The following is an 11535-nucleotide window of genomic DNA, read 5'->3' on the forward strand; positions in this document are numbered from 1 at the left end:
TAGCACCTTATCTACAAAACAAATTCCTTGTACGTGTAAAAACTACTTTATAATACAGAATTTATAATACAGAAATGTCGACCTTCTGAAAAGTTGAACAGTTCTGAAAAAGGTTAATTTATGCAGTCAGTATTTGGTCTGGGTTCCTTTTACATTAATTACTTCATCAATACTGCATGGCATGGAGGCACTCAGCCTGTGTCACTGCTGTGGTGTTATGGATGCCCAGGTTGCTTTTGTAGCGGCCTTGAGCTCATCTGTATTGTTGGTCTGGTGTCTCTCACTGTCCTCTTGACAATAACCCATAGATTCTCAATGGGGTTTACGTCAGACGAGTTGACTGGCATACTAAGCACAGTAATATCAGCAAACCAGTTACTAGTGGTTTTGGCCCTGTAGGCAGGTACCAAGTCCTGCTGGGAAAAGAAAATCTCCATCTCCATAAAGCTTGTCAGTAGATGGAAGCGTGAGTGCAAAATGAAATCTCCTGGTAGATGCTGCATTGACTCTGGACTTAATAAAACGCGGTAGACCAACACCAGCAAATGATGTGGCACACCAAATCATCACTGACTGTGGAAAGCTCACACTGGACTTTGAGCAACTTGGATTCTGTGCCTCTCCACTCGTCTTCCAGACTCTGTGACCTGTTTTTCCAAATGAAATGCAAAAATTACTTTCATTTGAAAAGAGGACTGTGGATTAAAACCAAAAAAGGAAATATTTTACTTTATATGTCATAAATCTAGAATATATGAAAGCATCAATATATGAATATCGAAAGCGTTTTGAATTAAATTAAGGAAGAAAACAATATTCTAGTGTTCCAAGATCCACCTGTAATTCAGCTTAACATGAACAGCCTCCACCTGTAAGCTGTCCATTAATTGCATTGGTATTTTATTTTATATTTTGTATTTTGTATTTTGGGCTTTCTGTTATGGGTTATTATATAAATCTATCTAGTTTGATAACTGCAGAAGCCCTAGGCAGCCATCAGTTCTAACTCCATTTTCCCATGATAACAAGATAATGTTCTCGAGATCTAATAATCAGTGTATGTATCAGTGCCATTGGAATTGGAATCTGAAGAGGACAATAAAAAACACATACAGAAAGGAAAAAAAAGTTCCTGAGAAGGCAAGTTGAACACACAATTCTTGGATTACAAGAACTGTACTCTACCAACTGAACTAACCAGTCACACTAAAAAATGATCTTATTATCAAAAGACATTATGTTAAGAAACGCATTGACCACTGTATTCAGCTATGCTTTGATATCTCGAGATCATGAGATAATTAACCTATTATCATGGGAAAACAACAGTTGATATCTCGAGATCACGAGATAATTAACCCGTTATCATGGGAAAATGGAGTAAAAAAATTTAATGGGTGGCCGCTTAGGGCTTCCGTAGATAACATCATCCCCCATGAACTACTGGTCATACCAGACCAAGCAAGGCTGAAGCAGAACAAAACCCATCAGTGTATTGAAATAAGCAGTGGTGAATTGTTTTGCTTATACTGTATAAGCAAAACTATAGTTTTCTATAGATTTCTTCACAGATTGGCTATAAAATATTTATTTGTTTTCATGGGTAAAACGGTAAGATGGTTTAAGTCAAACCATTAATACTAATGCTGCTGCCATGGACGTCGTTGGGCCTACTGTAGGGGGGCTGAAGCTATCCTAAAACGGTCCTAAGCCCTCCCCCAAATATAGTAAGGCTTAAAATAATAGTTCTGGTTGTTTCCTCTGCATTACAATTTAAATACCTACTGTGGTCAGGCATCAGTACCTTGAGGGAGGCTGCATTTCATCCAATGATTTCATTGCTACTCTGCCGAGCAACATGTGGAGCTAATTTGCAGAGTTTCAGGAGCAGGACCTCAAGTCAATCATGTCATACCTGACACTTCCATAAATGCCCAGCTAACGCACCTCCTCTTCTTCGCTCTCGCATTCTGCATGAAGAACTGAGACTGAGAAACACCACACCAAGCACACCAAGCTACTAACGTAGGCCTACTAACAGTACTCACCCCATTAGAGAATGGATTCCATCGCGCTCTCCCTGTCCGACGAAGAACTATTCGATTAAAAGCAGGACGACCACATCCACAGAGATCCAGCATCTGAGGCTGAAAACTTCTCCACGATCTCAGTGCCCGAGACCCCGCTCCCACCAACCAATCGCTCAACCAGGAAGCGTGTGAGTACACCAAGTACCCACTCAGTGTCTTCCATTGTCCAAATCCCACCCGGTTCTTCTCTCATCCACATCCAAGACAATTACCATTCACCCGACAAATCAACTGACTCCCTTTGCCCACCTCACTCAGCAGCAAAAAGAGGGAGAGAACATCAAGGACAGCCCGTCACCGCTGCCGTAATACTCCAACTCCTTCGCCTCCATGGACAACCAAGAGCTCCCACAACCTTCCAGACTACTCTGGTATCACAACCCGCAGCTGGTCGCAGCGTCACCACGCGAGGCCCCTCAATAACCAGCATTCTTTCAAGATATCCGACTGGACTGTCGCCTCTCTTCAAAAAACGTTGAAGGATCATCAGTCCCACCATTCCGCCAACACCGGGTGACTTCTGGATGACGTCATCACGCATGCCCCATTGACTCGCTGTGACGTCAACCCCCCTGTTAAAGGGGCAACTCACCCATACCAACTGGTATGGGTGAGGTATGGTACTGGTGAACTGGTATGGTTCAACTTCCTTGAACCATCCAGTTCAAGGACCACAGGAAGATCAGCATCAATTACAAACAACATCACGCCATCCATGCCTTCTACCATCCAACCCCAGCCACCTTGTCATCCAACAGCACCGGGAGAACCTGGGACCAACATGCCAGTGCCCCCCGCCGTCCAATTCTACCAACTACAGCAGTATACCTCAGAGTGCCGGGCACCGCGTTGCCACCCCCACCCAGCTGCCTACTAACACCTACTACAGTAGCAGGCTTTGAACGCGACTCCTGGCACCGAGATGCCAACCATCCACTTCTATCAAAGACAGTAAGCAGCTGCAGTCGGGGCCTCTGGCACTGGGATGCCAGAGCCATCAGCTTCCTACAATCACCAACCACAGCAGCAGGCTCTAGCCATGACTTCAGGCAATGAGATGCCACTTTCTACTGCTATCCACTCTTATCAACTTCAGCAGCTTTATCAGCCCCTGCACTCCCGTCAGCTGGAGCCCCAGGCACTAGGATGCCAGGCTTTCCTCCACAGCAATTTTCTTATTCTCTTTACTAAGGTCTTCCTTTTCAATACATTCCAGCCCAACAGAGAGCCACTACCTTCCCACTGTCCTCAGCTAATCCTCCTTCCCACCATCCTACCACCTCTATCTCCCGTCCTTCACCTGTTCCCACCAACTGCTTGTTCCAACCAAGCAGATCATAGACGGTAATTACGTAGATCTCACGCTCCTAATCATGTAGTCTCTACACCAACCACCTGCCGAGAGTCTTCTTGGCCAAGAAGGGCTCTCTTACCCTAAAGTGAAGAAACCTACCTGAACCTGAGAACTCACCTCCACAGAATTTGCTTATGCTTTCTCCCTTTTCAGGGATGTTCTCTGTTCCCAATTCCCTACCTTTGACGACAACTTGACAATCGTCTTCAATCATCCGCCATTTCACAACTTCCGCATCAGCCCTCTCAACATTGCAACTAGGATATACTCTGGAAAGAAACGTCTTATCATCGATCTCTCAGCACCCCACGGCAGTACTATTCCAAGCACCAACAGCTTGATCCCGAGTGAAGACTTTTCCCTTCACTTCACCACCATCAACCACGCCATCAGCCTAATTAAACTCACTGGTAAAGGATCATGGCTCTCGAAAACAACATCACCAGCGCTTTCAAAGTCCTCCCCATCCATCCTGAGTTCTGGCGTTTCTTTGGCGTCTGCTGACAAGGGGTATATTACTATTATATTATTCGCAGTTAGGCTCACCTTTGGCTGCAAAAGCAGCCCCAAACTCTTCGACACCCTGTCAGAAGCCCTTTGCTGGATTCTGCTGAATAACCATAAGGTTCCATTTCTCAACTCTTGGACGACTTCCTCATCATTTCCCATCCCTCATCACCACCCGCTTCAGGTCTGGTCACACTGACATCAGTATTCTCCAACCTCCCACTGGCAGTAGAGAAAACAGAGGCCCCTTCTACATACCTCGAGTGCCAGGGGATCACCCTAGACACAAACCTGTTCCAGGCTTCTCTTCCAATCGAAAAGCTCAACCACATCAGCCTTTGGATCTCTAATTTTCTCCTTGTCATTTCGCATTATCCTCCAAGGGAGAGCCTTTATCTCCCGCCTTCTATCATTCGCTTCCTCTGTACCATCTCTCTTGGGTTCTATCTGCCTGGACAATCCAAGCCGCACAGAACTCCGTCTCTGGCTCCACCTTCTCGCCAACTGCTCATCCACACGACACAATGCCATTCCTTCTATCGGTTTTGGGGGTTTATTTAATAGAACATGGTTCACAGCAGAGTGGACCTCTGAGCTTGCTTGCGTCAGCCAGGCTTCCTCCACTCTCTTTGAAATCTACCCAATTGTAGCTGCCACCATTGTGTGGCACCATGAATAGTCAACAAAGTCCATCCTCATATACACTGACAACCTCGTAGCCATGGACATAATCAATAAAGGTCGCTCTAACTCCTTTTCCATCATGCCATTCATACGACGCTTAACCTGGCACTCAGTCATGCACCAGTACATTCTTTGTGTGGGTCATGTTCCCGGCCATTTCAATGTCATTGCTGACTCTCTTTCTCGCTTCTCTTTCCAGAAGTTCAGGCTCTTGGCCCCCGATGCAGATACGAATTCTGCACCAGTTCCACCATATTCGGCCATGACATTCAACATGTAAATCCTGTCCTAATACCCCTGATCATCGACTCCCAGAATTCAAGAGCCAGCTCAAGACCCCCGCTGACTTCCCCTCACGGCAGACTGAATCCGGCATCTGCATCCACACCATCAGTGCCGGATTCAGCATCCCTCATGTGTCTGGAACCTTAGAAGCCTTCCTTTCAACTCCGCTGACATGACTGGATTTTAGACCTGTCGCAGTTCTCAAACGACACCGTAGTATTCTACTCAAAGCAAACTAAAACCAAACAAACCGGCCAGCTCACTCCTGTCCAATCACCTCTGAATCCTTTCAAGACCCTCGCAAACTACCTGCTACTCCGGCAATCCCAGAGCACAACCATTACCAATCCTCTTTTCGTCTCCGAGTCCAGTCTAGTGGCCACTCGATTCTGGTTCCACCATCACCTTCACTGTTTTCTCTCTTCGGCTGGCATTTCTCCCGTTCATTAATCCTGGTCACTACATCAGGATCGGAGCTGCAACTTCAGCCTCTCGCAACGGCATTCCAGAGCACCTCATTCAGATCATGGTCTTCCCAAGTATACCACCTCTATATTCGCTCAGATGTTAAAGATCTTAGATCAGCCCAATATTCTATTAATTAGCCTGAAGCTTTTGGGGGTCCGTTGGGCCCGGGTGCTACGGCGGAACTTCCCTATCGTAGCTTCCCCACGACGCCTCAGATACAGCATCGAGCAAGCACAAGCTAGCACTTCTCATTTTGTCCATTAATAATTTATCCAAACGTATATTTTGACAGTGTGGTCATTGCGAGTGAATACCCTTATTACACACACAGATGAATGGTGAAGGAAAAGTGATACAGAGTGAAATTGTAATGTTAATGACTTATACTTGCTGAGCTACATTTACTTGAGGTAAAGGAAAGGGGATATTTTAGTTAAGCTATGAAAAACACTAGTCTAGCTAGCGTGAAAGTCATTAATATCTCTATAGTATTTCAAAACAATATCAGTCCCCATAGAATGTTGTAGTGTAGTGTACAATATATGTGCATTTGACTCATAACAGTTTAAAATAGCACTGTAGCAGCAGGACAGAGGGTGAGTGACCTCCTAAGGGGAGAGCAGTGATTGGTGGTTATGTAGGGACTGAACCCTTCTATAGAATTTGACCTCTAACCCCTTGCTTTGTTACCTCAGAGTGCTCATAGTGTCCCTGTTAATGCTGTTGTAATGGTACTGAACCCCGATTTGCCCCTGGCAGCTGTTCCGCCAGTGTATGAATGTGTGTGAATGTTAGTTTCCATTTGAGCACTTAGGCTCAGTGTACTGGTGAATGCAGATGTAGTGTAAAAGCGCTTTGAGTGGTCGAAAAGACTAGAAAGGCGCTATACAAATACGGAGCATTTACATATTTTAGGAGAGAGAAAGAAGCAGGAGATTGGCAGGGCAGCTTATTCTGAGGGAGCTGATGTGATGAGCTCAGTAGTGGTCTACAGGTCAGTAGTTGTCTACAGATCTAAGGAAATGTTTTTTCTAACAATAGGCATTTGTTGGTAGGTCTAGGCACCAAAGCATAGACTAAACTAAATTATTTCATGATATTTGAAACATTCTGACCAAGTTCACTGTCTGCATTCACTGGCTGTAATAAATTAAATAAATATGTAGATGTTGCCTAAATGGTAAGGATATACATGACACAAGTCTTTTATTCCTTCTGACAACAGGTTATTAAATTCAGGTAGTAGCCACTTTAAATAGGATCCTTATCAATTGTATATTTATTGTACGCTTCTTTGCAAGCCAAACTTCAGAGCAAAATCACAATCTGATTGAACCAATCTACAGTACAGTAACAGTAATAAGTGTAATTAAATAGTATTATTTGGACCTGCAACTTATCAAATAGAGAGAGGAATTAGATGTTGTATTACTTTATCACAAATTTACATGAGCAGGTGGTTAGCATTTACGGTAAGTCATAGTCTACAGAAGAACTCAGCAGGAGCACAGTCTGGCCTAAGTAAATTCCCACCATGCAGGTTTGATGTGTCCAAAAGCTAACATTACTGTAACTTTTGTTCAGAGGAGTGGAAGAAGAGAACATGTATGTTGTTTTTACATGTTAACATCTTGGCTTCTTCACTGGTTGTTGACACAAGTGGAGTTCTAATACAGTAACAAAAGATGCGAGTGCAAAGATTTTTACAAGCGCAAGTTACACATGCCAAGCACCCCCCTCTCTTTCAATCCTAGTGACATTCTTGGCTGCTGCTTATGTAATCTGTGTTATAAATCTCTGACATCCCTCACAGCCCCACATAGTGAGATGAATGTTACCAGTATTTGGTTGCATTTGACTTTTGAGTCAATACAACTTTTTAACAATCACCATTATATTTCAGGTGGAGGCTATGCTCACAGATTAATCACATAGCTACAATAGATGCTTTTAATACAAAAGTATTAGTTACACATGGTGCTTTGACAATAGTTTCCTCTGATCTCAATTGCTAATTGCCAACAAGAAAACAGCTACTGCAGCTACCAAAAGTACTGTGCTCCTTTGCAATTCTAATGTATTTCCAACAATTTTACAAGACAATAGCTCTCCAAATGACTGAGCAAACCATAGACAGTGTCAGAGATTTTTCTTTCAGGGGTTTATATATTTATGAGCAGGATTATGGAATATGTAGTAAATATATTATTAAACAAGGCTAGAAGCGGATGTGTGGAACCTCTATATAAATATATGCTTACTCATAGGACACTCAGTGATGTGCTAACATCAGTAGCCTGTTACAGGTGGTCTAGTTAAGTAAATGTATCTCGTCTGAAGTTACGAACTTGAACTCACCAAGGTGATTCCAGCACAGCTAAGGTTGATTGCAATTATTGGCACTATTGGATAGGATTATGTATGTCAAATGTTTTGTAATTTCTTGGAGCAACTACGGTGGAGCTATTGTACGACAACAACAATTGGAGGAATAGTGGTTTCTGATGACACTTTCTTTGTAACATTTTACCATTCTATTTAAAAGCATATCAAAAGTACTCCATACCAAAAGAATCTTCAACACTATTAGTGCTTTTTGTGCATCTGCAATGTGGGTTGTATGGATTTTCTAATGAATGCCTGTATCATACAGCCTATGTTCAAATGGTATAGACCAAATAGGACATATTCTGGTTGCTGAAGGACAAAATTAATGTAATGTTCTAGAAAAGCATCATACATTTCTACTGTTGTGTTCTTGTGTGGAAACTGTTTAGCATGTTCATATAAAGTGCAGTTTTAGTTTTTCATGAATATTCTTTTGTAATTTTGTCTCAGCTCTCCTCAGAAATAAGTCAAGTCTCATCTTATCGCACTTTACTAACGCCAGGCGGGCCCGCAAACACAAACACACACACATACACACACACAAACAAAAACAAATTGCCCACAATTCCATGTCTGCTCTTGACCCTCAAACACAGAGGGATCTGGGCCTCTGTAAAGGCACTCTTATTTGATGTACAATTAGAGAAAGCATTTGTTTGATTGAATTGTAATCCCCTATTGTGAAAGTAAAGGAGGCACGGGCTATTTTAAGGCCTATTTGAGAATATGACAGAGCTTTAGTCAGAGGGGTGATGGGAAAGAAAAGGCTGCATTTTGTTTATGGAGCCCCTCCATAAAGCTGCTTGGGATGCATTTAGAGTCATGTGCTGAAGCTGTGACATTTATTAACTTCAGTGTATTTACGGGAGGCTTGTGGGTTGTTTTTGGCCTGGATTTGTGCATTGATGTATTCTATGCATCTTTCAATACATCAAAACCACTTAAGACTACACACACACACACACACACACACACACACACCATACCTCACTGCATATAGCACCCATTTTAGTTCAGAGGGTGAATGAAACTGCTAACACTGCTGCAATTTAAAAAGCTTTGCTGGCATGTCAGAATTGTACTAATAAATGTAGCCTTTAAGCAGATAAAAGAAAATATTTGACCTTTGGAAGTTTTTCATTTGACACTTACAAAAGCCATTTGAAGGATACAGCCAGTCTAATTTTCACTTTTATAAAGCTGCACAATTTTCTAATTTGCTAAAATACTGTGAACCTATTCTTGAAAGTTGGAAAAATGATCTTGCACCACGCTGACACTATCAAATGTATTCTGTATCTGCTTGTTCAAACATTTTTGAAGCTATGTGATATTTGCACAGTCCCTTAAAATGGAAATATGTATTTGTCAGTATTGTCAGTTGTAGATCTCGTGCAGTATTGACGCACTGTTGATGCTCATATGCTGTTCCTCAAATGTAAGTCACTTGGGATAAAAGTGTCTGCCAAATGAGTAAATGTTATGTAAATGTAATGTAATGTAAATATTCTGGATGTCTCGTACATCAGTCGTACCAGTAGTCAGACTCATGTATTTGGAATCTATGGAAACGTTGGCCACCTGGAAGGTGGGGAAAAAATTACAATTACAGGGGTGGAAGAAATACTCATGTCCTTTACTTACGTAAAAGCACCAATACATTGATGTAAAAATGCAAAATACTTGCATGTAAAATCTTATAAAGAGGTGGTATTACGCACATTATTCAGGGGTTGTACCAGAACAGGTTTACATGGTTTAATTTTCAAAAAACACCATATTTTTTGTCATTCTGCTCATTGTTGCAGCTCCTCTTTTCACCCTGTGTTGAACGCTTCGTTTTAGCTATGGAGTGATACATCTTGTCTCTAAATGATCTTTTTTGGGAGTTGCACTTGCGCAGTTCCTAGTTAAGGACTACTAGCCAATCAGAAGCAGAGAAAGGCGGGTCAGCGAAAAGCTTCGATTCAGCTGTAGGCTACATGTTGCTGACCAGGTTGGCAAGTTGGACTGGAGCAAGAGTTTCAGAGTGGTGAGTTATTAATCTGTAACAAAAGTATCTTTCGTCCATAAAGTTTTAACTGAGCTCTGTCTCTACATCACAGTAACAACTTTATGTCCACTGACTGCCTGGAGGGTAGCTAGTGTTTGGAAGGGAGAGGAGAGCTGTGTGCTGCAGCTCAGTGTTTTTCCACCGGTGTTTTTGAGGGCGCGTAGCCCCCAGTAGCCGCTTGGTGAGCGTTATATGACATGTATTTTCATTGCGACGTCACAAGAAATCGAAGAAAAGGCTGGACTACAAGCGAGGTGTTTTCAGGCAGTTCAGAGCAGAGTTTTCTGTGGGAGATGGGAACTCCCTTTGGGCTGGACTTTGGGCTTTTTCACTTTACAAACCTGTTACATGTACAAAAAAGATATATAACTCAATAAAGGAGAGGGAAAAAGCCCAAAACCATAATACCATCTCTTTAACAGTATTATCAGCAAAATGTAGTTACAAGATCAAAAGTAAAGGTACTTGATCAACAGACAAATTACCACTATGACTGATATTTCATTACACATTATCAGAATAATACTGATGCATCACTGTGTATGCAGCCTCTCACTGTTGAAGCTGGTCAAGTGTTTATATACAGTTAACCTAGGGGTCAGGCCCCTCATTATTCATTATGTTGACTTTTAGGACTTTTCTCCAATCTTTGGGGTTTGTTTGTAAAATATTAGAGAGTTTGTCCTATTTGGGCCTTATTTCAATGAAATCATTAAGAGAGGAAATTTCTCTCTGGTGCAACTGCGAGCAATTTATAGACATCTCAACAAGGAGCCTCAACAAGACACAAGTGGTTACCCAAAAGGTTGGGAACCACTTGAACCACCGCTGAAGTTTTAACAAGCATATACATGTCTATTATGTAAAAACTTGACATGTAAAACGGTCAAGTTGTAGTTTAGTTGCTATATACATAGGTTATAGTACAGTATTTCCATCTGAAATGTAATGGATTAGAATAAAGTAGCATAAAATGAAAAAGTACAAAAACCTCAACATTTGTATTAGGTACAATACTTGAAGAATATATACTTAAATACTTTGTTACTAGGTTACTGTAATTATATGCTATTGGTAAATTAACAGTATACATAAATCTAGTAAAGGGCACACACATGACTGCAGCATCAGTTTGAAATTGTAGGGAAAAATCCAGTAAAGCAAAAGATTATCTCCCAAACCCCATCTTCTGCCTGCATTATGTCACACTGGGTCATGGTGGGGGTAGGGGACAGACTGACCTGCTCTGTGAGGCGTCGTGTCCTCAGAAAGAATCCCAAAAGACATCCAATGACCACAGCCATCACCGACATGATGAGGAGCCCATTCTGTTTGCAGACATTCTTCACCCTCACCCACACTGCGTCCAAAGCCACAGCCATTGTGAGTCACCTGTCCTGCGTCCTACCAGCAACCCATAAATGTACCCAACCCAAAGGCTTAAATCCCGGCGTGAGGATGAAAAACAGGAGCAAAAAAGAGTGGAAGAAGAAAAATTCCAGGACTGGATGGGATGCTATGTAAAATATCCAATCGCCGTGATGTTTTAAAGCACCTTTAGGCTCAGCATCCCACTCGTCCTGTTGCTGCAGCAATCTGCACTAAGCTAAGAAGATCCTCTCACTTTCCAGGCATCCCCTCCCATCCTGCTCCACCCATCACCGGCCCTGTCTGTGCTGACCCACCGCTAGGGGGATCGAACAGCT

General features: G+C 42.4%; 1 protein-coding gene across 1 annotated transcript in view; it reads right to left on the minus strand.

Annotated features, from left to right (window-relative positions):
- slc1a7b (solute carrier family 1 member 7b) overlaps positions 1–11211 on the minus strand; it is a 42697-nt gene extending 31486 nt beyond the window's left edge. Inside the window, exon 1 of the mRNA XM_038716813.1 lies at positions 11071–11211. Coding sequence (XP_038572741.1) covers positions 11071–11211 — 141 coding nt within the window. The remainder of the gene's footprint in view (positions 1–11070) is intronic.
- Positions 11212–11535: the final 324 nt, after the last annotated feature.

The sequence above is a fragment of the Micropterus salmoides genome, unplaced genomic scaffold, assembly GCF_014851395.1.
Source record: "Micropterus salmoides isolate LMB-PRFRI ecotype aquatic unplaced genomic scaffold, ASM1485139v1 Ms_hic_scaffold_13, whole genome shotgun sequence".
NCBI lineage: Eukaryota > Metazoa > Chordata > Actinopteri > Centrarchiformes > Centrarchidae > Micropterus > Micropterus salmoides.